At 45.6% G+C, this 26533-nt stretch overlaps 1 protein-coding gene and 1 long non-coding RNA gene across 2 annotated transcripts in view; one reads left to right on the plus strand and one right to left on the minus strand.

The window, feature by feature from the left end:
- CAPN3 (calpain 3) overlaps positions 1-26533 on the plus strand; it is a 69229-nt gene that overhangs the window by 32642 nt on the left and 10054 nt on the right. Inside the window, 11 exon segments of the mRNA XM_017516293.2 lie at positions 8452-8521; positions 9917-10035; positions 11568-11701; positions 12727-12895; positions 13746-13889; positions 16341-16424; positions 17586-17671; positions 20097-20174; positions 23338-23498; positions 25727-25896; positions 26209-26220. Of these exon segments, the coding sequence (XP_017371782.1) occupies positions 8452-8521; positions 9917-10035; positions 11568-11701; positions 12727-12895; positions 13746-13889; positions 16341-16424; positions 17586-17671; positions 20097-20174; positions 23338-23498; positions 25727-25896; positions 26209-26220 (1227 nt within the window).
- On the minus strand, positions 17670-23384 carry LOC119469137. Its single transcript, XR_005197952.1, has 3 exons — positions 23298-23384; positions 19858-20597; positions 17670-19187 (listed from the first exon to the last, which is right to left on the minus strand). It is a non-coding gene; the product is annotated as an uncharacterized LOC119469137 (long non-coding RNA).

The following is a 26533-nucleotide window of genomic DNA, read 5'->3' on the forward strand; positions in this document are numbered from 1 at the left end:
TTCGTGAAGTTCTTGTGTTGTGTTTTTCAGCTCCATCAATTCATTTATATTCCTCTCTAAGCTGTTTATTCTCATTAGCATTTCATCAAACCTTTTTTCAAGGTTCTTAGTTTCTTTGCATTGGGTTAGAACATGTTCTTCTAGCTCAGAGAAGTTTCTTATTACCCACCTCCTGAAGTCTGTTTCTGTCAATTCATCAGACTCTTTCTCCATCTAGCCTTGTTTCCTTGCTGGTGAGGATTTGTGATCCCATGGAGGAGGAGAGGCATTCTGGTTTTGGGTGTTTTCATCCTTTTTGCACTGGTTTCTTCCTATCTTTGTGGATTTATTTACCTGTGGATTTATTTACCTGTGGTTGTTGACTTTCAGATGGGGTCTCTGAGTGAACGTCCAGTTTGTTGATGATGAAGTTATTTCTTTCTGTTTCTTAGTTTTCCTTCTAACAGGTCCCTCTGCTGTAGGACTGCTAGAGGTCTGCTCCAGGCCCTGCTTGCCTGGGGATCACCTGCAGTGGCTGCAGAACAGTAAGGGTTGTGGCCAGTTTCTTCTTCTGCCATCTTTGTCCATCTGTGCTCTCACTGGGAGCTGCAATCTAGAGCTGCTCCTAATCGGCCATCTTGCCCATCTCAGATGCAAACTCTTCTTTTTTTTTTTTTTAGTTTATTTTACTTTAGGTGCATACTGTATCTGGCATTTCTCCCCATGTTATCCCTCCCCACCCTTCCCTCCCTCCCCACACCCCACTGTCTCTTCCCTACCCCTCCAACTGCCCCCAGTGTATGATGTTCCTCTCCCTGAGTCCATGTGTTCTCATTGTTCAACACCCACCTATAAGTGAGAACATATGGTGTTTGCTTTCTGTTCTTGTTTCAGTTTGCAGAGAATGGTGGTTTCCTGATTCATCCAGGTCCCTACAAAGGACACAAACTCATCATTTTTTATGGCTGTGTTGTATTCCATGGTGTATATGTACCACATTTTCTTTGTCCAGTCTATCATCGATGGGCATTTGGGTTGGTTCCAGGTCTTTGCTATTGTACACAGGGCTGCCATGAACATATGTGTGCATGTGTCTTTATAGTAGAACGATTTATAGTTCTTTGGGTACATACCTGGTAATGGGATTGCTGGGTCAAAAGGAATTTCTATTTCTAGATCCTTGAGAAATCACCACACTGTTTTCCACAGTGGTTGAACTAATTTACACTCCCACCGACTGTGTAAGAGTGTTCCTATTTCTCCACATCCTCTCTAGCATCTGTTGTCTCCAGATTTTTTAATGATTGCCATTCTAACTGGCATGAGATGATATCTCAGTGTGATTTTGATTTGCATTTCTCTAATGACAAGTGATGATGAGCATTTTTTAATGTTTTTTGGCCTCATATATGTCTTCTTTGAGAAGTGTCTGTTCAAATCCTTTGCCCACTTTTGAATGGGGTTGTTTGGTTTTTTTCTTGTACACCTGTTTTAGTTCCTTGTAGATTCTGGATATTAGCCCTTTGTCAGATGGGTAGATTGCAAAAATTTTTTCCCATTCTGTTGGTTGCCAATTCACTCTAATGATGGTTTCTTTTGCTGTACAGAAGCTCTGGAGTTTAATTAGATCCCATTTGTCAATTTGGCTTTTGTTGCCATTGCTTTTGGTGTTTTAGTCATGAAGTCCTTGCCTATGCCTACATCCTGGATGGTTTTCCCTACATTTTCTTCTAGTGTTTTTATGGTGTTAGGTTTTATGTTTAAATCTTTGATCCATCTGGATTTAATTTTAGTATAAGGTAATAGGAAGGGGTCCAGTTTCTGCTTTCTGCACATGGCTAGCCAGTTTTCCCAATATCATTTATTAAACATGGAGTCCTTTCCCCATTGCTTGTTTGTGCCAGGTTTGTCAAAGATCAGATAGTTGTAGATGTGTGGTGTTTCTTCTGGGGTCTCTGTTCTGTTCCATTGGTCTATGTCTCTGTTTTGGTACCAGTACCATGCTGTTTTGATTACTGTAGCCTTGTAGTATAGTTTGAAGTCCGGCAGTATGATGCCTCCAGCTTTGTTCTTTTTGCTTAGGATTGTCTTAGCTATGCGGGGTCTTTTGTGATTCCATATGAACTTTAAAACTTTTTTTCCAGTTCTGTGAAGAAGGTCACTGGTAGCTTGATGGGGATAGCATTGAATCTATAGATTACCATGTGCAGTATGGCCATTTTCACGATATTGATTCTTCTTAACCATGAGCATGGAATGTTTCTCCATCTTTTTGTGTCCTCTTATTTCCTTGAGCAGTGGTTTGTAGTTCTTCTTGAAGAGGTCCTTTACATCTTTTGTTAGTTGTATTCCTGGGTATTTTATTCTCTTTGTAGTAATTGTGAATGGGAGTTTGCTCTTGATTTGGCTCTCTGTTTGTCTGTTATGGGTGTATAAGACTGCTTGTGATTTCTGCACATTGATTTTATATCCTGAGACTTTGCTGAAGTTGCTTATCAGTTTGAGAAGATTTTGGGCTGAGACAATGGGGTCTTCTAGATATATAATCATGTCATCTGCAAATAGAGACAGTTTGACTTCCTCCTTTCCTAATTGAATATGCTTTATTTCTTTTTCCTGCCTGATTGCTTTGGCTAGAACTTCCAATACTATGTTGAATAGGAGTGGTGAGAGAGGGTATCTTGTCTAGTGCCTGATTTCAAAGGGAATGCTTCCAGTTTTTGCCCATTCAGTATGATATTGGCTGTAGGTTTGTCATAAAAAGCTTTTATCATTTTATGATATGTTCCGTCAATACCTAGTTTATTGAGAGTTTTTAGCATGAAGGGCTGTTTAATTTTGTCAAAGGCCTTCTCTGCATCTATTGAGATAATCATGTGGTTTTTGTCTTTGGTTCCATTTATGTGATGGATTACATTTATGGATTTGTGTATGTTGAACCAGGCTTGCATCCCCGGGATGAAGCCTACTTGGTCCTGATGGATAAGCTTCTTAATGTGCTGTTGCAATCTGTTTGCCAGTATTTTATTGAAGATTTTTGCATCAATGTTCATCATGGATATTGGCCTGAAGTTTTCTTTTTTAGCTGAGTCTGTGCTTGGTTTTGGTATCAGGATGATGTTGGTCTCATAAAATGAGTTAGGGAGGAGTCCCTCCTTTTGTATTGTTTGATACAGTTTCAGAAGGAATTGGAACCAGCTCCTCTTTGTATGTCTGGTAGAATTTGGCTGTGAACCCATCTGTACCTGGACTTTTTTTGGTTGGTAGGCTATTGATTGCTGCCTCTACTTCAGCCCTTGTTACTGGTCTATTCAGGGTTTCAACGTCCTCTTGGTTTAGTCTTGGTAGAGTACAAGTATCTAGGAATTTATCCATTTCTCCCTGGCTTACAAGTTTATGTGAGTAGAGCTGTTTGTGGTAATCTCTAATAGTAGTTTTTATTTCTGTGGGATCAGTGGTGATATCCCCTTTATCGTTTTTTATTGCATCTGTTTGATTCTTTTCCCTTTTCTTTTTTATTAATCTGGCTAGCAGTCTATCTATTTTGATGATGTTTTAAAAAAAAAAAAAAACAGCTCCTGGATTTATTGATTTTTTTGAAGGGTTTTTTGTGTCTCTATCTCCAGTTCAGCTCTGATCTTAGTTATTTCTTGTCTTCTGCTAGGTTTTGAGTTTTTTTAAATCTTGCTCCTCTAGCTTTTTCAATTTTGATCATAGGCTGTCAATTTTAGATCGTTCTTCTTTTCTCTGGTGGGCATTTATTGCTATATATATTCCTCGAGATACTGCTTTAAAGATGTCCCAGAGGTTCTGGTAAGTTGTATCTTCATTCTGATTGGTTTTGAAGAACATCTTTATTTGTGCCTTCATTTCATTGGTTATCCAGTCAACACTCAGAAGCAAGTTGTTCAGTTTCCAAGCGATTGTGTGGATTTGAGTGTGTTTCTTGATCCTGAGTTCTAGTCTGATTGCATTGTGGCCTGATAGACTGTTTGTTATGATTTCTGTTATTTTGCATTTGCTGAGGAGTGATTTGCTCCCAATGATGTGGTCAATGTGGTGCTGAGAAAAGTGTATATTCTGTGGATTTGGGGTGGAGCGTTCTGTATATGTCTGTTAGGTCCACTTGGTCCAGCTCTGCATTCAAGTCCTGGATATCCTTGTTAATTTTCTGTCTCGTTGATCTTGATCTGTCTAATATTGATGGTGGAGTGTTGAAGTCTTCCAGTGTTATTATGTGGGAGTCTAAATCTCGTTTTAGGTCTTTAAGAACTTGCTTTATGTATCTGGGTGCTCCTGTGTTGGGGGCGTATATATTTAGGATAGTTAGCTCTTTCTGTTGGATGAATCCTTTTACCATTATGTAATGTCCTTCTTTGTCTCTTTTGATCTTTGTTGGTTTGAAGTCCATTTTATCAGAGACTAGGATTGCAACCCCTGCTTTTTTTTGTTCTCCATTTGCCTGGTAAATCTTCTTCCATTCCTTTATTTTGAGTCTATGTGTGTCTTTGTACGGGAGATGGGTTTCCTGAATACAGCACACCAATGGGTTCTGACTTTTTATCCAGTTTGCCAGTCTGTGTCTTTTGATTGGGGCATTTAGGCTGTTTACATTCAATGTTAATATTGTTATGTGTGAATCTGATCCTGCCATTTTGTTACTGGCTGTTTTTCTTTCCCATTAGTTGATTCATTTTCTTGATTGCATTTTTGTTCTTTGCCCACTGGTTTGTTTTTGCAGTGCCTGGTACTTGTTCCTTTCCGTGCTTAGTGTTTCTTTCAGGAGCTCTTGTAGGGCAGGTCTGGTGGTGACAAAATCTTTCAATAATTGCTTGTTCATAAAGGATTTTATTTGTCCTTCAGTTATGAAGCTTAGTTTGGCTGGATATGAGATTCTGGATTGAAAGTTCTTTTCTTTAAGGATATTGAATATTGGCCCCCACTCTCTTCTGGCTTGTAGGGTGTCTGCTGAGAGATCTGCTGTGAGTCTGATTGGCTTCCCTTTGTGAGTGACCTGACCTTCCTCTCTGGCTGCCCTTAGCATTTTTTCCTTCATTTCAACCCTGGTGAATCTGACAATTATGTGCCTTGGGGTTGCTCTTCTTGAGGAATGTGTTTGTGGAGTTCTCTGTATTTCTTGAATTTGAAATTTGGACTGCCTCGCTAGGCTTGGGAAGTTCTGGATAATATCCTGGAGCGTGTTTTCCAGCTTGGATTCATTCTCCCCATCATATTTAGGTACACCGATCAAGCATAGATTCGGTCTTTTCCCATAATCCCGTATTTCTTGCAGGCTTTGTTCATTTTTTTTAAATCTTTTCTCTCCTTTTCTCTTTTTATTTCATTGAGTTGATCTTCAATCTCTGATATCCTTTCTTCTACTTGATCTATTCAGCTATTAAAACTTGTGTTTGCTTCACGTAGTTCTCATGCTTTGTTTTTCAACTCCATCAAGTCATTTATGTTCTTCTCTAAGCTGGTTATTCTAGTTAGCATTTTGTCTAACCTTTTTTCAAGGTTTTTGGTTTCTTTGCATTGAGTTAGAACATGTTCCTTTAGCTCAGAAATGTTTGTTATTATCCACCTTCTGAAGCCTGTTTCTGTCAATTTGTCGCCCTCCTCAGTCAAGTGGTGATCCTGTGTTGTTCAGGAGTTGTGATCCCTTTAAGGAGAAGAGGTGTTCTGGTCTTTGATGGTTTCATCTTTTTTGCCCTGTTTTTTTCCCATCTTTGTGGATTTACCTGGCTGTGGTGTCAGGGAGCTGCTTGATGAGGTCACTTGTCTGCCTGTGGAGGCGCTACTGTGTTTCTAGGGACTCCTTCAAGTTACTAGGGAAGCTTCCTGTGTCTTTTTCGTTTATACTGGGAGATTAGGCCCACCTCTTCCAATGACCTGTAGGTGCTGCTGGGTTATCAGGAACGCCATCCCATTGCTATATAGTCTTCCTGTGTTTTTTGTTAAAACATGTAGCCCAGTCCCACCCCTCTAGTGGTGGGTTTTGCCCTTCCTCCACTGGGCTGGATCATTCAGGGTTCAGCTCAGACTGTGGCACTGGCTGCGCAACCCACTAGCGTCAGAGCTTCAGCCCTCTGGAGTTTGTGGGGGGAGGGTAGGGACCCACCCAGCCGCACCAGGCCGTCTTTCCCTTTCAGCTTTCTCTCTCTGGTCATGGGGAAGGGGTCCAGCTGCTCCTGCTTACAGCTCCCTCTTTCTCCAGGTGGAGGGAGGGGACAATAGCTCAGTCCGCAGGCTCTTATTCAACTCCGTGCTTGTAATTCCCGGCGCTTGACCAGCAAAGATCCCCTGTTCTGTGTACTGCTGAGGCTTTGAGGGAAGCACTGTATCTGGACCAGAGTGCCAGAGGGGAGCCTCTGACTCGTCGGTCAGATGCACTTTCTGGGTGAAGCAGCACCCCTCCCCGCCTCAGTCTGCCCTGAGTGGTCTTTGCTCACCATGGGACCAGACCCGTTGAAATGCAGCTGGTACCTCAGTTGGAGCTAGGAGATCTCTGGATTTCTTTGTCCCTCTTGCTGGGTATTGTGCACTGGAGTTGTGTCTAATTGGCCATCTTGGATCTCTTTCATCTCAGGTGCAAACTCTTAAGCAAGAAAGAGACTGTGCAGAAAGAGATGGTGCCCCGCCCACCCTGCCTCCCACTACTCCTCCTCCAGCTTCCCCTCCCTGTCCACATGGCCCTGTGGTGACCATACCTGTGTGCTCAGTCCAGGAGACTCTTCCTCTGGGGATCCATAGGCCCCCAAGGAGGGCATTGATGAGAAAAGGTGTGAAGACAGTCCATTACTCTGGAAGGTCCAACTCTGGAGGGTAGAAGTCAGTGATCCGGGCCTGCTTTCTGGTTGCAGAGGCTGGCTCCTCGCTGAGTCCTCACAAGGTAGAAAGAGCCAGAAGCCTTTTTAAAATTATTTTTTCTTTAATTTTGGCTTCTAATTATTTAAAACTTTATATGATTCCTAAATCAAAACTATTTTCAAACAGTTATATTCAGAGTTGCAATTCCATCCATATTTCTGCCACCTCATTCCTTCCTTCCCCATATCGGTAAACCTTTTTAAAAACGATTGTTACGGTTTATCCTTCCATTGCACTCAGAGTTGCAGATGGAACGTGTGCTGTGGGGTGTAGTATAAGCAAGATTTTCCATCTACTAGGGCGATACACCCTGAGTGCAGGAGCTTCAGCTGACTTAGTTATATTGGGTTGTTGTGATGGAGGTGGGGGAAGGTGGGGAGAGAGAGCCCATTTTAACTGTGTCACAGGAATGCCAAGACTCCCAGAAGCTGAGAAGAATGGAGTTAAAACCAAAACGATGGCCTGGCATGGTGGCTCACGCCTGTAATCCCAGCACTTTAGGAGGCCAAGGCGGGCGGATCACTTAAGGTCAGGGGTTAGAGACCAGCCTGGCCAACATGGTGAAACCCCAACTCTGTCTACTAAAAATACAAAAATCAGCCAGTCATGGTGGTGCACATCTGTAGTCCTAGCTACTCCAGAGGCTGAGGCAGGAGAATTGTTGAATCCAGAAGGCAGAGTTTGCGGTGAGCTGAGATGGCACCACTGCACTCCAGCCTGGGCAACAAAAACAAAACAAAACACTAAATCTATAATTATTTTATTGATTTTAATTAATTATTATTTTGATTCTCCTGTCTCAGCCTTCCAAGTAGCTGAGATTACAGGTGTCTGCCACCATGCCTGGCTAATTTTTGTATTTTTAGTAGAGACAGGGTTTCACCGTGTTGGCCAGGCTGGTCTCAAACTCCTGACCTCAAATGATCCACCTGCCTTGGCTTCCCAAAGTGCTGGGATTACAGGTGTGAGCCACCATGCCCGGCTGATACTGCCCTAACTCTCAAGTTGCATCCTTACTCGGATATTATGACAGTGTGGGAAGCAGCATGGGACAATGTAAAAAGGGGGCATGCTTCTGGCTTCTGCCACTTACTAGCTGCCACTTACTTACTTCTTTGCACAAGTTTCTTAACCTCTCTGGGCCTCAGTTTCCTTATCTGAAAAATAAGAATGATAGTACTCCCTTCACAAGGCCAAAGGGAATACTATCAGGCACACTGCATAATGAAACTGAATAAATAATAGCTACTGGGGCCGGGCGCAGTGGCTCACGCCTGTAATCCTAGCACTTTGGGAGGCCAAGGCAGGCAGATCATGAAGTCAAGAGATTGAGACCATCCTGACTAACATGGTGAAACCCCGTCTCTACTAAAAATACAAAAATTAGCCGGGTGTGGTGGCATGCACCTGTAGTCCCAGCTACTCAGGAGGCTGAAGCAGGAGAATGGCTTGAACCTGGGAAGCAAAGGTTGTAGTGAGCCCAAATCACGCCACCGCACTCCAGCCTGGTGACAGAGCGAGACTCTGTCTCAAAAAATAATAATAAAACCAAAATAATAATAGCTACTGTTATTACCTGGTCATTTCCTTGTTGTTTCACAGGAAATTTGCGAGAATCCCCGATTTATCATTGGTGGAGCCAACAGAACTGACATCTGTCAAGGAGATCTAGGTATGTAGGAAAATGCCTCAGGTCAGATCCTGCCAGATGATCAAGGGATGATTACAAGGTGTGATCCCTTCCCAGGAGGTAAAGGGATGGTCTATTCTCGCTCCTAGTAACTTTTTGAAAGATTTTTATAACAGTTGCTTTCTGGTCATTTATCTACGTGCTGGGGATTGCTTTGTTTCCTCCTATATTCTTCTTCAGCACTCAGCCATGTGTCACTGGGGTATCTGCATCCTGTGTCTCCTCTCCAGCAACTCAGGGACACTTACATACCCCACTCAGCATGACAAGAATCCTGTTTTTCATTGTACCCGTCTTTCTTTGAAGACAGCTCTGTGACTGTGCACCAGGCGTGCCCCTTGGGCATGTAGACTCTAGATACACACACAAAAGGCATCGCCAAGGAAAGCACTTGTAACTGGAACCCTTGTTTAAATTGCCCCAGCATAGCTCCATATTAAAGGAGTCTTTCAACAAAGAAGGTATCTGCCATGTGGATGAGCACCCAATTTTCTCTTTTATTGGTTAGCTTGGCTGCTCCTTGTGATCTTCCTTTCTTAACCTCTTGTTCAGAAAGTATTGTCTTTGGTGTGGACTATAAGCAAGCTCTGTGAAGTAAAATTGGAGAGAGCATCAACAAAAACAATTTAAGTTTGAGGAAAAGGGGCACCCAAGACGAAATTAAGGGAATTTGTCTTATTTTGTTCCAGTTGCTTTTCACTTAACCCATCCTCCTTAGAAGGCAGCTCTATGACCAGGTACACCCACTATTACACACACACACACACACACACACACACACACACAGAGAGAGAGACAGAGAGAGATTGAGAGAGAGAGAGAGAGAGAGAGAGAGAGAGAGAGAATGTCCTGATCTAATTCCATTGCCAGCAATGTCTTACTGCCCCCTATAGACTGGTTCCAGGGCAGCTGCCTACCTGGTCATCCTTCCAATTCAAATCATCCTGGTGGATGATGTTCAGTCTTCGCTGAGGTCAGAAGGGGAATTGGACTCACATTGCAAAGGCACGGGGCAGGGTGGCTTTCCTAAAGGTGTTCGGAAGAACACCCTAGTTATGATTACCTACTGCTTTGTCTCCATTGAGGCCTAAAAAGGAAGTGAGTTTATACTACAGATGGAGGAACTGCCTGCAGCCCTGAGCAAAATGTCTAGTCACAGGGGAGTAAGTTACCTGTTGATCATATTTGTTGCTCAAGGAATTCCTGTCCAAATCTCCTTCCCTGGGTTGACACCTCTGTGAGGTCAGATCTGGAAGTAGGACAGTGGGCACCAAGGGAGTCCTGTTCAGGAAAGTGGAGGAGCTGGCTGGGATTGGGGCTCTTTCTTCCCAGGAGGAGGAGGGCTGTTCACGATCTATGCCCTGTGTCTGTCTGCAGGTGACTGCTGGTTTCTTGCAGCCATTGCCTGCCTGACCCTGAACCAGCGTCTTCTTTTCCGAGTCATACCCCATGATCAAAGTTTCATCGAAAACTACGCAGGGATCTTCCACTTTCAGGTGAGGTAATGAGAGTGTAGTTAAGAGGGTCAGCTGAAGGCCACCAACTGCTGGTTTCCTGGCCTTGACTTCCCAGAAGCTCCAGGAGACTTTCCACCCATCTACCTGTAGCGGCAACAGTGGGCATGGACCCCCTTAAGGCTTCAAGCCTGGGAGGAAACAGTTGCTTGTTTATCTCTGGCACCTAATCCCTCCCCCCAACCTTCTGCTACGTCCCAGAAAGGCAGGAAGACATCCTGTTTACTGGCCTGTGCGTCTATTTTTGTGTCTGCAGCTGTCTGGCTGCTGTTAGTGCCTGCAGCCCTTCTCAAGTAGGTCCCTAAGATATTAGCACTGGGACGCCACAGGACCCTTCAGGTTGTACAGGAACCCCTGGTCCACGGCTCCTGTGTACTTCTTCCTCTCTAAGACATAGTGGTACCAAGGCTATCACTCCTCTCTTCCAACCCCTGGAAGAAGAGTCTGCTTAATCTGGGGATCAGCCTTCATGTTTGCCCCAGAACTGAGTCTCATGGTTCTAGAATCCATCCAGCCACTGGAAATGTTCTGGGTTCCAGTCATCTTGGCATAGAGCTGGTGCTAGAGCAGAACCAAAGTGAATTCTACCTGTGAGGGTCTCGAAGTTTCGGGATGCTGAGGAGTCAGCCTGTCTCCAGCTTTGAAGGCTCCCTCGTGTCCCAGGATGACCCAGATCATCAGTTCTTGCTCCCCTGGTCTTGCACCTCAGCACAGAAGGCCTCAGAAAAGGTCTATCTCCAGGCTAAGACTCCACCTCCTGCTGTCTTGGGAACATGGCGTGGCAGCCAGGCCCTGCATTTCATTTCTTCCCTGTGCCATTAAACTATTAGATTCCCTCTGACAGTTAAAGGGTCTCAGATCTAAAAGGGCCTTAAATACAAATATCAGCTATCTGTTCTCTTTTCAATGAGGGAGAAAGTGCCATTGAAAAGGAGACCAAACTGCATTTGGTCCTTTTCAATTCAAACTGATTAGTTCAAAAAAGAGCAACATCCAAATTTGAAATGATTGGACAAATGTTCCTGCGACAGCTAGAGTAGATTCTGGGTCACTTTCTTCCTCCATTTCAATCCTTGTTCTTCAGTTTGGTATCAAGAAATACCTAAATCAGTACAGTGCCTTCACTGCATAGTTCCCAGTCCTGGCCACATTGAATCATCTGGGATACCTGAGAGTACTGACACCCAGGTCCTGCCCCAGAGCTGCTGAGCCAGGAGAATGAAAATCTTACATCCTAAGACGCTCAAGGAGCACCTACTCTACCTGGTACTGGCCTGGAGTCCGTGGAAGAGGTGAGGTGTATGTAACTCACTTCCTGCCCTCAAAAATCACACAGTCCAGTTAGAGACAGATTGACACACTCCAAACCCAGAATAGGATGAACAGGCACCCAGATGCGAGTACAGGAAATGATGCTGCTTTGATATCCAAGAACCCCCTAAGGGCTGTGGAGGAAGGACAATTTCCTAACAGTAATCTGAGGATGTGACTCTGTGCGTGATGCTTCTGTGCAGTTCTGGCGCTATGGAGAGTGGGTGGACGTGATTATTGATGACTGCCTGCCGACATACAACAATCAACTGGTTTTCACCAAGTCCAACCACCGCAATGAGTTCTGGAGCGCTCTGCTGGAGAAGGCTTATGCTAAGTAAGCAATGCTTTAGAATGTGAGGTAGGGCTAGAGGTGAGAAAGTGGGTTGCAGAATACAGCCAAGACCTCACTCACAGGAAGATGCATGTGCCTCTGTACATGCATATGTGTGGGCGTGTTCAACTGTGACCCAAAGTTACAGATCAGTTCCAGGCAACAACAGCTCTAACTAAAAACATTAAATTTCAGAGTAGAAATTAAGATTTGTGTAGAAGACCTTGAGCTTTAGCTTCCCATGGCGAGTTCTTTCATTGCGCCTCCGTGGTGGTATTGCAAGTCTGGAATCAGGGCATTGTTATCTCTGGAGCTCAGATCCCAGAGTCTTGCTTGGCTCAACCTCACGTGCTTGTAGCAGATTTATAAAGCCATGTTGTCTCTCAAGTTAAAAGCTCCACCCTAGATGCTAATAATGGATTTTTTTTTTCTTTTTTTGAAACAAGGTCTCACTCTGTCACCTAGGCTGGAGTGCAGTGGTACAATCACAGCTCACTGCAGCATTGACCTCCTGGGCTCAAGGTGATCCTTCCGCCTCAGCCTGCCAAGTAGCTGGGACTACATGCGGGCAGCACCGCGCCCAGCTAATTTTTGTATTTTTTGTAGAGACAGGGTTTTGCTATGTTGGTAAGGCTGGTCTCAAACACTTGGGCTCCTGTGATCCACCAGCCTTGGCCTCCCGAAGTGCTGGGATTGCAGGTGTGAGCCACCACACCGGCAGCTGCTAATGGCTTTAATGTAGTGGAAAGAGAGTTCTCAGGAAGTAGGAATAGCTGGGTTTCAATCCCAGTGCTTCTGGCTCTCTGTGGCCTTGGGTAGGTCACTCAGCCTCCTAAGCTCAGTTTCTTCATTTATGAGGAAAGGGAATCATTGTTTCCATCCCCTTAGCTCACAGGGTTAATGTGAAATTGATGAAAGAACATCATAGCACGAAGAGGTAAAGTTCTGGTGGCAGTGGTACCTAGGTTTTGTTTCCTGGAACTCTGTGACACCCCCCCCCCATATTTGGTCTCCATCCTCTCTCTAAGGCTCCATGGTTCCTATGAAGCTCTGAAAGGTGGGAACACCACAGAGGCCATGGAGGACTTCACAGGAGGGGTGACGGAGTTTTTTGAGATCAGGGATGCTCCTAGCGACATGTACAAGATCATGAAGAAAGCCATTGAGAGAGGATCCCTCATGGGCTGTTCCATTGATGTAAGTCTGGGGTGTCAGGAACAGGGCAGGGAGCTCCAAGTGTCAGGAAGCCTTTTACCCAATGAAGGGCAGTATAGAGCTTTTATGTGGGACAGAGCGAATGTTTTGTTTCAGGAAGCAGAAACTGGCTCTCAACTTTGAAGACTGGGAATTTCTCAAGGGAGAATAGTTCTTGGGGATTTTCAATAAAGACACTGATCAAGGACATTCCAAGCCCTGGAATGTCAGTGGAAATTGGTCCAGAGGTCTGTGTCAGTGAAGGCCTCCCTTGCTGGTGCTCCTCAGTCTCAGCACACTCCCTATTAAGCTGGCCAAATACTTGGCTGTGGACCTAAGTCCACCATTTCCCTAAGAAATCCTCCCAGTCACTGGGGTTTCACCATACCCCCCCCACTCTGGACGTGGGCTGTGTGTTGTTACCTGGGAGAAGCTAAGCCTGCAGCCCCTTTCAGTGCAAAGAAATGCTGTGAACAGGAGCCAAGGGTAGGGAGATGGCTGCCCATAGCCAGGCCTCCTTCAAGGGGCATACCTTCCCTGAGGCTGCTCAGTATAGTAATATGATAGTCTTAGTGGTTTCTATTGGGGAGAATGGGACCCAAGCTGAATTTCTGGCCCTTCCTCTCCCAACACACCCAGTGGACAGATGGGAATATCAGTTAGCATACAACCCCATAGATGAACTTTTTCTGTATCACTTTTTTCCGTCTTTCCTCCATTCATGCTCTATTGATCTCTCCTTTTCCCCTTTGTCGGTCCCATGTCTTCCTCCTCTCTCCTTCCCTTTCCACCCTTCTGTGATTGTTCTCTCCCTTGCCTGGGTTGTTCCCTACTCTCTCTTGTTGGGCCTCAGGATGGCACAAACATGACCTATGGAACCTCTCCTTCTGGTCTGAACATGGGGGAATTGATTGCACGGATGGTGAGGAATATGGATAACTCGCTGCTCAGGGACTCAGACCTCGACCCCAGAGACTCAGATGAAAGGCCGACCCGGGTGTGTATGCCTCCAAATATCAGAATTGACCATCCCTCCAACCTACGTGACCCCGCCTGTTGATGTCAGACTCCCTTCAGCAGCCAGGGCCTTAGCCACAGACCCCCACCTGGTACCTCCCAAGGGTCTAGATTGAAATAATTTGCTCAGCCAAGACTCCTGAGGAAGTGCAAGAGTCAGGATTTTGGAGGGAGTCTCTGCTGCAGTTTCTGTGTATTCCATGGTCCAGGCAGTTCTTCTCATTAACGAACTATCAGACAGAAATAGCAGAAAGACTTATTTTAAAATGTTTTTCCTCTTCTAATGTATTTGTTTATTCATTCAACACTTATTTTTGAGCTCCTACTATGCTCTAGGCATTCCTCTAGCAAACTAAGCAAATTTTCTCCTCCTTTTTTAGTATTTGTGGAAAAAGCAAGGTCTACCTCTTGTAGAGTTTATATTCTAGTACTATCATAAGTTATACCTGCTCACTGGAGAGTACTGAGCCATAACAGAAAAACACAAAGGAAAATTTCACTTACATTTTCCCCTTATAATCACTCTTAACATCTGACATATGTCCTTCCAGGATTTTTCTCTGCACACACTGAATCTATCTTTTTGTTTTTTAAATGTTGTCATACTGTATGTACCTCTTTGCAGCCTGCTCTTTTTTAGTTGGTTTAATCTTTTTTTTTTTTTTTTTTTTTTTTTTTTTTTATTTTTTTTTTTTTTTTTTTTTTTTTTTTTGAGACAAAATCTCACTGTTGCCCAGTGGTGCTATCTTGGCTCACTGCAACCTCTGCCTTCAGTTTAAAGCAGTTCTCCTGCCTCAGCCTCCTAACAAAGCTGGGATTACAGGCACACACCACCACACCTGGCTAATTTTTGTATTTTTAGTAGAGATGGGTTTCACCATGTTGGCCAGGCTGGTCTCAAACTCCTGACCTCAAGTGAGCCACTGTGCCCAGCCTCATTTGATATGCTGCCAAAAGTTTTCTCCTATAATATTTTTTAAGTAGCTGCACAATATTCAAACACACAGATATATTTACTCAATACCCTATTACTGGAAAGTTGAGGGGTTTTATTTGTTTTGTTTTGCTACTATTCTAAAATGCTATAATAAATATCCCAATAGATACATCTTTGTATACGTCCATGGTGACTTCCGTAGGACAGATTCCCAGCAGTAGAATTGCTGGGTTGAATGACATGCTTAGGTAATGGCAGAGAGTCATTTCAAGCAGCTTCCCAGGTCTAGAACTAAGGATTAATGCATTTCCCGACCCATCTCGGTCTATTCAGCATGATCTGGACCATGAGGACTGAGATCCGGGAGACGCTGAGATGCCAAAAGCCCTGGCTCCACCCAGACCCCTCACCCTGAAAAAGGCTGTAGGAATTCTGCAGCCTAGCAAGGCTTCTGGAAGCTCCTTTTAAAGCTGTTAGTAAGCACACGGAAGCCACAGAGCCTATCTAGGGCTTGTGGGACTTTAGTGATCTTACCCTTCTGCCAAGGATCCCCCATGGCTGCAACCTGGAAATTTCTGCAAATGGAAGAGCTACCCCTTAGGCACAGTCATGTCTGAGCAGGGATCTCCTCGGGCCTTCTCAGAATTCTCTCCCTGGGCACTAGGACTCTTGATTGCTTGAATATTAGGTTCTAGGTGGTTGTGGAGGAGGTGAGGGGATGTAAAGAAAAATGCTAGACTTGGCCGGGCATGGTAGCTCACACCAGTAATCCCAGCATTTTGGGAGGCGAAGGCAGATGGATCACCTAAGGTCAGGAGTTTGAGACCAGCCTGGCTAACATGGTGAAACCTTGTTTCTACTAAAAATACAAAAAATTAGCCGGGCATGGTGGTGCATGCCTATAATCCCAGCTACTCGGGAGGCTGAGGCAGGAGAGAATTGCTTGAACTAGGGAGGTGGAGGTTGCAATGAGTGGAGATGGTGCCATTGCACTCCAGCTTGGGCAACAAGAGTGAAACTCTGTCTCAAAAAAAAATAAATAAGAAAAAGACTAGACTTATTTGTGTCATCTAACTCCTTTTCTCAACCCCTTTCTCTTCCAGGAATAGTCAACCCTGGATGGCCTCAGGGGAAGGAGGATCCCGAAGCCCAGGGCAACCTCCAACTCCACCCCTTCCTCCTTTGAAGGATGCTAAGGGGTCCAGAAAGGAGGGGCAGGGATGTTGTTACCCACCCCACATCCCACCATCCACATTGCTCTCTGATGGTCAGGACAGAGCCTTCTCAGGGAAACCAGTTTGTCTGGAGCTGTGTCTCTTGACACTCTTAAAGGGCCAGTGAAGGTCTGATCGTGGTCATGAGGCACATTTTCAGAGAGCAGAATGGTCTGTGTCCTCACAGAACCTGGGAAATGAACTAGTATGAACTTTGCCTCCAAGCAGCAGAACTTCTGTTCCCCTGCTCCTAACGGGCTCTCTGGTTATTGCTTTACAGACCATTGTTCCGTTTCAGTATGAGACAAGAATGGCCTGTGGGCTGGTCAGAGGTCATGCCTACTCTGTCACCGGCCTGGAGGAGGTGAGCCTGTAGTGGAACTGGGTGGGGCACAGTAACCCTCCTGGCTTAACCTCCTGAAGTCAGGACTTAGTTATTGGGGCCTCTTCCCTGTCTGCAAAGTTTGCCTCCAATCAGGACATTCAGTTCAAGGTCCAAGCCACACACCTGGGAGCAGAGGGGCCTGTGACACTGGTAGTGGGGTCAGCAGTTTATCTTTGCTTTTCATGCTAAAGATGGCAATTTTCCAACATTCCAAAGGAACCAATTGAAATGTCACTTCACTTTGGTTTTACAAAGCTGGTTTCATGTGTTCTTGAGATTCTTGTTCTCTCATGTTCAGATAGCTACAGTTGTCTCTGGGTAGCCACAGGGATTGGTTCCAGAACCCCCAACAGTAACAAAATCTGCAGATGCTCAAGTTCCTTTTGGAAAATGGAGTAGTATTTGCATATAACCTACACACATCCTCCCATATATTTTAAGTCATCCCTGGATTATTTATGATACCTAACACAATGTAAATAGTTGTTACACAGCATTGGGGTTTTTTGGTATTACTATTATTTTATTATTTTTTGTTTTTTCAAATATTTTTGATCCACAATTGGTTGTATGCTGAAGCCATGCATATGAGAGACTGACGGTTCTGTTTTGCTCCTTCTGGGACTTCTGGGCTTTCCTGAGTCACGTCAGAGATGGGAACATTGTCAGGCCCGTTGCACACAGTTCGGCAGGTTGTGCCCTGTACAGAGGGATGGGCCGAGAGGGGCAGTTGTCTGCATTAGCAGACTGGAGAGAGTCTGCTTGTTTGTAGTTCCTCAGTCAGCAGGGGCCTTTTTTCTAATTTATACAAAGATACCTAATGTGCTAGCGACCCTACTGTACATGCTCCTCCCTCTCCAGCCCCCTGCAAGCTCATAATGGCTAGGATGTTCTCTGAGAAACTGCCTCTTAGAGAGGAGATAGCCAAGCTCTAATTCAGGCAGACTCAGGAGGAAAGGTATGACCTCACCCCCTGCCATTCCCCAGCACACTTCTGATTAGTCTCTTTGGCCAGAACCAGGCAGAACATCCTCCCATAAGGGATTCGGCCCCCAGCCCCATCCCATCCCTCAAGGCAAGACAGAAGATTCCCTTTCCAGACAGGCTGCAGGGCATGAGAGCGCTTTCTCTGTGTTTAAGGTCCTGTTCAAAGGTGAGAAAGTGAAGCTGGTGCGGCTGCGGAACCCCTGGGGCCAGGTGGAGTGGAACGGCGCTTGGAGTGATGGGTAGGTGAGGGGACCCCATGGGATGGGCAGTAGCAGGGAACAGGGCCCAGGACAAGGCTATGTTGGGAACTGAGCCATGAGAGTATTGAAGATGCTTGGTACAAAATCGCCCTCAAAACCAATGATCCGCAGAGAAGAGGGGTACAGGTGTTGGCTCCAGGGAAGGGCCAGGAGTGGAAGTGGGGTGTGGGGACCCAGAGAGGTTGATGACAGCCATTGGCTGGAAAGGAAGGATTCCAGAAAGCATGGAGAAGATCCCCACAGGAAAAGAATATGAATGCAGGGGTCTGGGCTGGACAAGTGACATCCCTTCTTGCAGTCTTTCCTGCCTTACCTGTGAAATGGGAATGGTATTATTAGCACTTACCTTGTGGGCTCATATGAGGAGCAAATGGGACTGTTTTTGGCAAGTGCTGAGCTATTACCAAGATTTCCTTACCCGTGCTGACCCCATATAAAGGTGCAAGGGCTGTGTGAAAGAATTTTACTGCTTGTCACTGAAAGGAATAGACTGGGGGCAACAAAAATAATACACATGGGAAGTTATTATGAAGGCTTCAGCACATTTGCAAAACCTCCATGGTCCCACTGTTTCCTAATTACCTCTACTGAATGAGAGGCAGTTCATTACTGAATGAGCCCATGAGCTCCTGTTTTATTTCCAGAGGGGATAGTAGGACTCAGTAGTGGAGAATGACTGCAACCAGGAAGCCTGGGCCCTTCAGCTCCTGTACTTATGTACCGCTGCATACCTCTTAGCTCAGCATGTAATTACTGGTTTGTTCAGTCATTCATTTAGCAAATGTTTCTTGGGTGCCTACTACATAGGAGGCACATGTCAAGGCACTGGGGATATTCTGTGAACCCATAGCCTCCCTCGATACACTGTGATAAGGGTCTGATCCTCATGCCCTGACTGCCTCCTACAGTCATTCACTTATCCATGCTACAAATGCTTACTTCCTCAGTGCTGATTTCTGCCAGGCCCTAGACTACTGACTGGGAATGTAGAAATGAACAGACACATTGGGCCCTGCGCCTGTGGGTTTAAGGCCCAGGGAAGGAAAGGCAAACACACGCTAATAACTGAGATCAATGTCACAGTAAGGATCACAAAGAGAGGGCCTCCACACCTAGTTTGGGTGGGAGAGGAAGCATAGAGAAAGGTTGCCTGGAGGGAGTGACAATGGAACTGTGCTCTCTGCTCTGGGAATGCCCTTGGTGACTCCTCAATTGTCCACTCTGTTTGCCCAAGTCACCCGCAGGGAACCTTGCTGTGTTCTCCAGCCTCAGAGCTTGGTGGGCAGCCCTGTCCTGCTTACCATGACGCTTCCCTCACAGGGGCTGCTGACAAGTGGACCCACCCGTGTTCACTCAAGGAGCTTTCCTCTGATGTGTCCCTCCTCCTGGTCTCGGGAATGTCCGTGTTCCTGTGGTGCTCTTTGACTCCAAGCACTTCCTCAGCCCCTTACCTTTCCAGGGACCATCCAGTTTAGTTGAATTCTCCTCAGTGAGCCTGAAACACAGATGCACATTATTGCCTCCATCATGAGGAGAGTGTGTGTGTGAAAACTGCCCAGTGTTTAGAAATACAATGCTGGGCTGTTTCCTGAAACAGGGAAGGAGATGTTTACAGGCTTGGCCTTTTTTCTTAGTAACTCAGTTTCTTATTATATGACAGGCACTATGCTAACAGCTTTGCATGCATTATTTCATCTGCCCATCCCAGACTTGTGAACAGGTGACATAATCATTTCCCTTTTGCACTTGAGGAAGCAGAGTCTGACAGAGGTTAAGTGACCTGCCCAAGGTTGCACAACTAGCACTATTATTAAACAGATACCCCAGTTTGTCTACGTCCAGAAACAAATTCTTTTTCTTTTTTTTTGAGACGGAGTCTCCCTCTGTCACCCAGGCTGGAGTGCAGTGGCATGATCTCGGCTCACTGCAATCTCTGCCTCCCGGGTTCTGGTGATTCTTCTGCCTTAGCCTCCCAAGTAACGGGGACTACAGATGCATGCAACCACGCCCAACTAATTTTCATATTTTTAATACAGATAGGGTTTCACTATATTGGGCAGGCTAGTCTCAAACTCCTAACCTCATGATCAGCTCACCTCAGCCTCCCAAAGTGCTGGGATTATAGACATGAGCCACTGCACCTGGCCCAGAACCCAATTCTTAACCTTTAAAGTGTGATGAGAAGGGTCAAGCCCTCACCAGCCCATTTAAGGAGTTTATGTTCAGTCTTGAGGATGTGAGAAGTCACTGCTGTTGGGTTTCATGCTGAGGGTAACAGATCAGATCAGCAGTTTAGTGGTTCACAGTGGCTGCAACTCTTCGTATTTCTCTGATACGTCCTGTCCCAACCTACATCAGGCCTTCTCTTCTTGCCTCTTCCTTATTTCCTCCATTTTCCCCCCAGTTGGAAGGACTGGAGCTTTGTGGACAAAGATGAGAAGGCCCATCTGCAGCACCAGGTCACTGAGGATGGAGAGTTCTGGTGAGTCCGGAACCCAGGAAGACCCAGAAGGGTAAGGGATGGGGAAGAGAGGGGAAATCTCAGACCTCAATCCCCAGATGAGGTTATCAGATTCCAGCCCTTGGGAAATCTGGGCCCTGTTCTCCTCCCCCAGCCCAAGGCCCAGCAAGGATGAGGTTCTGAGAGGAGCCCTCCAGACCACAGGGACAACTGAGCCCAGGACCAGGCCAACATGACATGTCTCTTGCCTCCCCTGTACTCCTCCACCACACACTCTATTCCAGCCGCATGCACCATGGCCTTAGCACAATTTTTTCTGAGCCTAGGAAGCTCTACTTCCCCTGATCTCCCAGCACCAACCTTACCCTCACTCAAGTTGTTTCTACTCCGGCTTCAAGTCTCAGCTTGAGAAGAATCTTCAGGTCTCAGCTTAAAGAGACCCCCCTGTGTTAACCCAGGACTGGAATTAACTTATGATGCTCATCACCCTTAAAATTGTCTGCTTAATTGTCTGTTGTTTCCCAAACAGTATCTCTTTTCCATGTGCCTAGCAGAGCTCCTGGTGCACAGTGGTGGGACACACAGTAACCTTTTGAAGAACTGAATTTCTTTTGAGCCCTCCCATCAAGATACATGAGTTTGAGTCATTTTTTAAAGATGTCTGTACTTTAATATTCATAAGTTATACTACAGTTTTTTAAAAAGGAAAAATAAGTAAATGAAGAATGAATGGATAGGAACAAAAAATGAAAATGGGTTTTATTGGTTTCTTATTTTTTAGAGCCATGTTATTTTTATTCCAATTACAATAGATAAGAGGTACAGAAAGCTTTTAGGTGTATTTGTTAAGAGAGTTGTGTTAGGTTTGTAAATCACATTCCTCATACAATGTGAAAGCAAAGCCTCATGAAAGTTTGAGTCTTTTAGTTTCCTTGTCTTCAGATTCCTTCATGTTTTTCAGCTTGAGACGTATATGTAGAATATAAGTTTGGACCTAAACCAACAGGTAAATTTGTAGCAGAGCTTTCCTCATTACAAGCAAATGTGAGTTTTCCAAATCAATGATGATAATAAAGCTTAAGCAGTAGAGACACCAAGGGCAGTCACTTAGAAAATAAGATGCAAATTGGGAGTGGTGACACATGCCATAGTCCCAGCTGCTTGGGAGGCTGAGGTGGGAGGATCACTTGAGCCCACCCCAGGAGTTCAAGTCTAGCCTGAATAACATCATGAGACCCCCATATCTAAAAAATAAAAATAAAGAAAATGAGAACCATGATTTGTGGCCAATATGTTAGAAAAAAAACATTGTTCTCTTTTTCTTAGTTCCTTTTGGGAAAATAAGGATTTTTCTGTCAACAGACACTGTGGCAGACGTGAAGTATGCTGTCTTAAACTTTGGGAGGCCATGGCGGCTGGATCACTTGAGGTCAGGAGTTTGAGACCCGGGAAGCAGTGGTTGCAGTAAGCCCAGATTGCGCCACTGCACTCCAGCCTGGACAACAGAGCGATACTCCGTCTTAGGAAAAAAAAAAAAAAATGTTGTCTTGGTATAATGTCAAGGAAAAGGTTTTTTGTGTTTTTATTACTTTTTAAATTTATTTAAAATAGAGACAGTCCTCGCATATTGCACAGGCTGATCTCAAACTCCTAGGCTCAAGCATTCCTCCCACCTTGACCTCCCAAAATGCAGATATGTGGGCCTGGGCAACATATGGGACCCCAACTCTACAAAAAATTTAAAAATTAGCCAGGTGTGGTGACGTGTGCCTTTAGTCCCAGCTACTTGGGAGGCTGAATCAGGGGGTCACTTGAGCCCAGGAGGTTGAGGCCACAGTGAACTATGACTGCACCACTGGAGTCTATCCTGGGCAACAGAGTAAGACCCTGTCTTTAAAAAAAGGTGCTGGGATTACAGGTGTAAGCCACCACAACTGTCCTTCTATTTTTTAAGGATGTATCATAGCTATATATATTTTGGGGGTACATACAGTATTTTGATACACATATACAATGTGTAATGATTAAATCAGGGTAATTGGGACACCATCATCTCAAATATGTATCTTTTCTTTGTGTTGGAAACATTACAATTCTTCTCCTCTAGCTATTTTGAAAGATACTATAGACTGGGCATAGTAGCTCATGCCTGTAATCTCAGTCCTTTGGGAGGCTGAGGCAGGCAGATCACTTAAGGTCAGAATTCAAGACCAGCCTGGTCAACATGGTGAAACCCTGTCTCTACAAAAATATAAAAATTAGATGCAGTGGCATGCACCTGTAATCCCAGCTACTCAGGTGGCTGAGGCAGGAGAATCCCTTGACCTCAGGAGGCAGAGGTTGCAGTGAGCCAAGATCATGCCACTGCACTCCAGCCTGGGCAAGAGTGAGACTCCATCTCAAAAGAAAAAAATACATATGTGTATATATATATACACACTATACTATAAATTCTTGTTTAGCTGTGTTTGCCTTACTGTGCTATTGAGCACTAGAGCTTTTTTCCTTTTTTTGAGATGGAGTCTCACTCTGTCACCTAGGCTGGAGTGCAGTGGAGCCATCTCAGCTCCCAGCAATCTCTGCCTCCTGGGTTCAAGCAATTCTCCTGCCTCAGCCTCCTGAGTAACTGAGCAGGCACCCGCCATGACACCCAGCTAATTTTTGTATTTTTAGTAGAGAAGGGGTTTCACCATGTTGGCCAGGCTGGTCTTGAACTCCTAGCTTCAGGTGATCTGCCTGCCTTGGCCTCCCAAAGTGTTGGGATTACAGGCATGAGCCACAGCGCCCGGCTGAACACTAGAACTTATTTCTTCTATCTAACTGTATTTTTGTACCCATTAGCCACCCTCTTTCATCCTCCCCCTCCTTCCCTTCCCAGCCTCTGGTAACCACCATCTCCCTGCTTCCATGACATCCACTTTTTTTTAGTGCTCTCATATGAGGGAGAACATGTCTTTGTGGGACTGGCTCATTTTTGAATCATTGTTAGAAAAGATGATGGTTTGGAGTAGATAAATCAGAAGTGCCAGCGTTTGCCCTAAAAAGGAAAGACAGGCTCCTCTGGGACCCTGACCAAGTTCCTGTGAATTATGTTATTACTGTGCTGTGTTAGCCCTGGGATCTTCCATTCCCAGCCCTCCTCACTTGCTCCCATATGGGTCTCTCTCTTCTTCCAACTTCTCAGGATGTCCTATGAGGATTTCATCTATCATTTCACAAAGCTGGAGATCTGCAACCTCACGGCCGACGCTCTGGAGTCTGATAAGCTTCAGACCTGGACAGTGTCTGTGAATGAGGGCCGCTGGGTACGGGGCTGCTCCGCTGGAGGCTGCCGCAACTTCCCAGGTGGGAGATGTTGCTGATGCGGGGAGGGTCGGAGCAGAACAAGTTCCAGGCAGAAGAAGCCTAACTAGCACTTATTGAGTTTCTGTTCCAGATGCCCACTATCTTATTAAACCCTCCCTATTTTACCAAGAAGGAAACCACTATGTTGAGAAGTTTACAACAGGGAGCTGGTAGCAACTTTGAAGTAGGGAACTGTGGGAACAGTGCAGATGCTGCTTGACTTACAATGAGGTTATGTCCAGACAGGCCATCAGCAGTTGAAAATACCATAAGTCAGGCCGGGCGCGGTGGCTCACGCCTGTAATCCCAGCACTTTGGGAGGCCGAGGTGGGTGGATCACGAGGTCGAGAGATCGAGACCATCCTGGTCAACACGGTGAAACCCCGTCTCTACTAAAAATACAAAAAATTAGCTGGGCATGGTGGCGCGTGCCTGTAATCCCAGCTACTCGGGAGGCTGAGGCAGGAGAATTGCCTGAACCCAGGAGGCGGAGGTTGCGGTGAGCCGAGATCGCGCCATTGCACTCCAGCCTGGGTGGGTAACAAGAGCGAAACTCCGTCTCAAAAAAAAAAGAAAATACCATAAGTCGAAAGTGCATTTAATATGCCTAACCCACCAAATGTCATAGCTTAGCCTGGCCCACCTTAAACATGCTTGGAACACTGGCCTTAGCCTTAAGTTGGGAAAAATCATCTAACACAAAGCTTATTTTATAATAAAATGTTGATTATCTCATGTAACTTATTTAATACTATACTAAAAGTGAAAAACAGAATGGTTGTCCGAGTACTTGAAATCCAGTTTCTACTGAATGTGCAACACTTTCACATTGTAAAGTTAAAAAACTGTAGCCAAACCATCCTAAGTTGGGGACTGTGTGTACTGTGTCAGTAACAGCGAGGGTAGTAGCGGAGAACCAAGTTAGCAGTTGATGGCAATAGTTCAAGTCAGAGAAGATGAAAGCCTGGACCGAGTCAGCAGCAGCAGAGATGAAGGGGACAGAGTAGACTTAGGGAAAGCATGTTGGGTGATGTAGGGAAGAAAGAATAAAGAATGATGTCAAGATTCCCAGTTTGAGGACCTGACAATATTGCAACATAAGAACACAAGAAGGCCGAGTGGGCAGCTCACACCTATAATCCCAGCACTTTGGGAGAAAGAAGCAGGAGGATCGCCTGAGCCCAGGAGTTCAAGGCCAGCATAGGCAATATAGTGAGACCTCATCCTTACAAAATAATTAAAAATTAGGCTGGAGGATTGCTAGAGTTCAGGAGACTGAGGCTGCAATGAGCCATTGTCACACCACTGCACTCCTGCCTGGGTGACAGAGCAAGACTCTGCCTCAGAAGAAAAAAAACACACACAAGAAAAAGATCAGCGTGTTATTTTGGGGGGAGTTCATTGTGGGGTTATAGGGAAAGGAATTTTGCTTGGGACATGAAAAGTTTGAGGTTCCTGTGAATATGCATATTAGATTGCACATATTAGAACTAAAAATATTTCAGGAATAAAGGAAAGAAGAGGCCAGGCGTGGTGGCTCATGCCTGTAATCCCAGCACTTTGGGAGACTGAGGCAGGTGAATCACTTGTGGTCAGGAGTTCAAGACCAGCTTGGCTAACACGGTGAAACCCCATCTCTACTAAAAATACAAAAATACATGGTGACTAGTGCTGTAATCCCAACTACTTGGGAGGCTGAAGCAGGAGAATCGCTTGAACCCAGGAGGCAGAGGTTGCAGTGAGCTGAGATCACCCCACTGCACTCCAGCCTGGGTGACAGAGCCAGACTCACTTAAAAAAAAAAAAGTGAGACAGATTGAGGCAGGGATATAATAGCTCAGGCATCATGAGCATGTAGGGGGCAAAGTAAGAAAGATTGCCTAGGGAGGAAAGAAGGGCAAGGTGAGAGAAGAGGCCCAGGACCAGATTTCAGATACCAATAGCATTTAAGGGGCAGGTAAGGAAAAAATCATCAGCAAAGACTGAATGAAAGTTCAGAGAGGAAGGAAGAGCCACACATCCAATCAGTATAGCTCCATCTGTATAGAGGTAGCCCCCCGCCCTGCCAAATAATCAGACAAATGCCTGAATCATGTTTTCTGTTGATGTGTTCTAAACACTTACTAGATGAAGGGGATAGCAATAAATAGGTTCCCTCTGTCTCATCTCCTTCCTGCCCTTTCTCTGAGAGGCAGCTCTGACTGTGTGTTTCCTTTCTGGGGGTGCAGATACTTTCTGGACCAACCCTCAGTACCGTCTGAAGCTCCTGGAGGAGGATGATGACCCTGATGACTCAGAGGTGATCTGCAGCTTCCTGGTGGCCCTGATGCAGAAGAACCGGCGGAAGGACCGAAAGCTGGGAGCCAACCTCTTCACCATCGGCTTCGCCATCTATGAGGTGTGCAGTCCTGATCGGCTCCAGCCCAGTAAATACACCTTCCTAGCGAGGATACTTCCAGGGGCTTCTCGAGGGGTCCTCTGGCTTCCTCAATACTCAGTGACCCCCAGAGCTGCTGGTATCAGGCCCACTTGTGTTTGTAGCAAGCAGAAAATATCAGGTGGGCATTGGAGTGGCAGTGAAGTGGGACTGGCAGGACGGGTACCTTGGGGTCAGGCTTCCGCATGCGCGCTGCAGTTGCTGGCATTCCCTTCTGCAAGCTCCTCATCCTCATTCAGATCTGAAGCGTTTTCTTTTCTCTTTCTCCTCAAGGTTCCCAAAGAGGTATAGCAGCAGCAGCAGCCAGCAGTTGTGTGCAGCACTACCCAGGGGGGCCTGAGTCTGTCTGTGGCTCGTCGAGAAGCTTCCTGGTGGGGTTTGTGGGCAGGACTATGACAGGAGAGGGCCTTGCCCACATTATTTCCACTGCAGAGCAGGTGCCTCAGGGCATTGCATGAGCTGGGACTACCCCTCCCAGGATGTGCATTTTCTCCCTTGCACCAGACACTTTGCGCATCTCACATACGCCTTCGCACACTCATCCTCCTCCATGCTCACAGCCACACACACAGTCACACAGATGCGTTCTGAGGGTGGC

Source organism: Cebus imitator, unplaced genomic scaffold (assembly GCF_001604975.1).
Source record: "Cebus imitator isolate Cc_AM_T3 unplaced genomic scaffold, Cebus_imitator-1.0 Scaffold579, whole genome shotgun sequence".
In the NCBI taxonomy this organism is placed as follows: Eukaryota; Metazoa; Chordata; class Mammalia; order Primates; family Cebidae; genus Cebus; species Cebus imitator.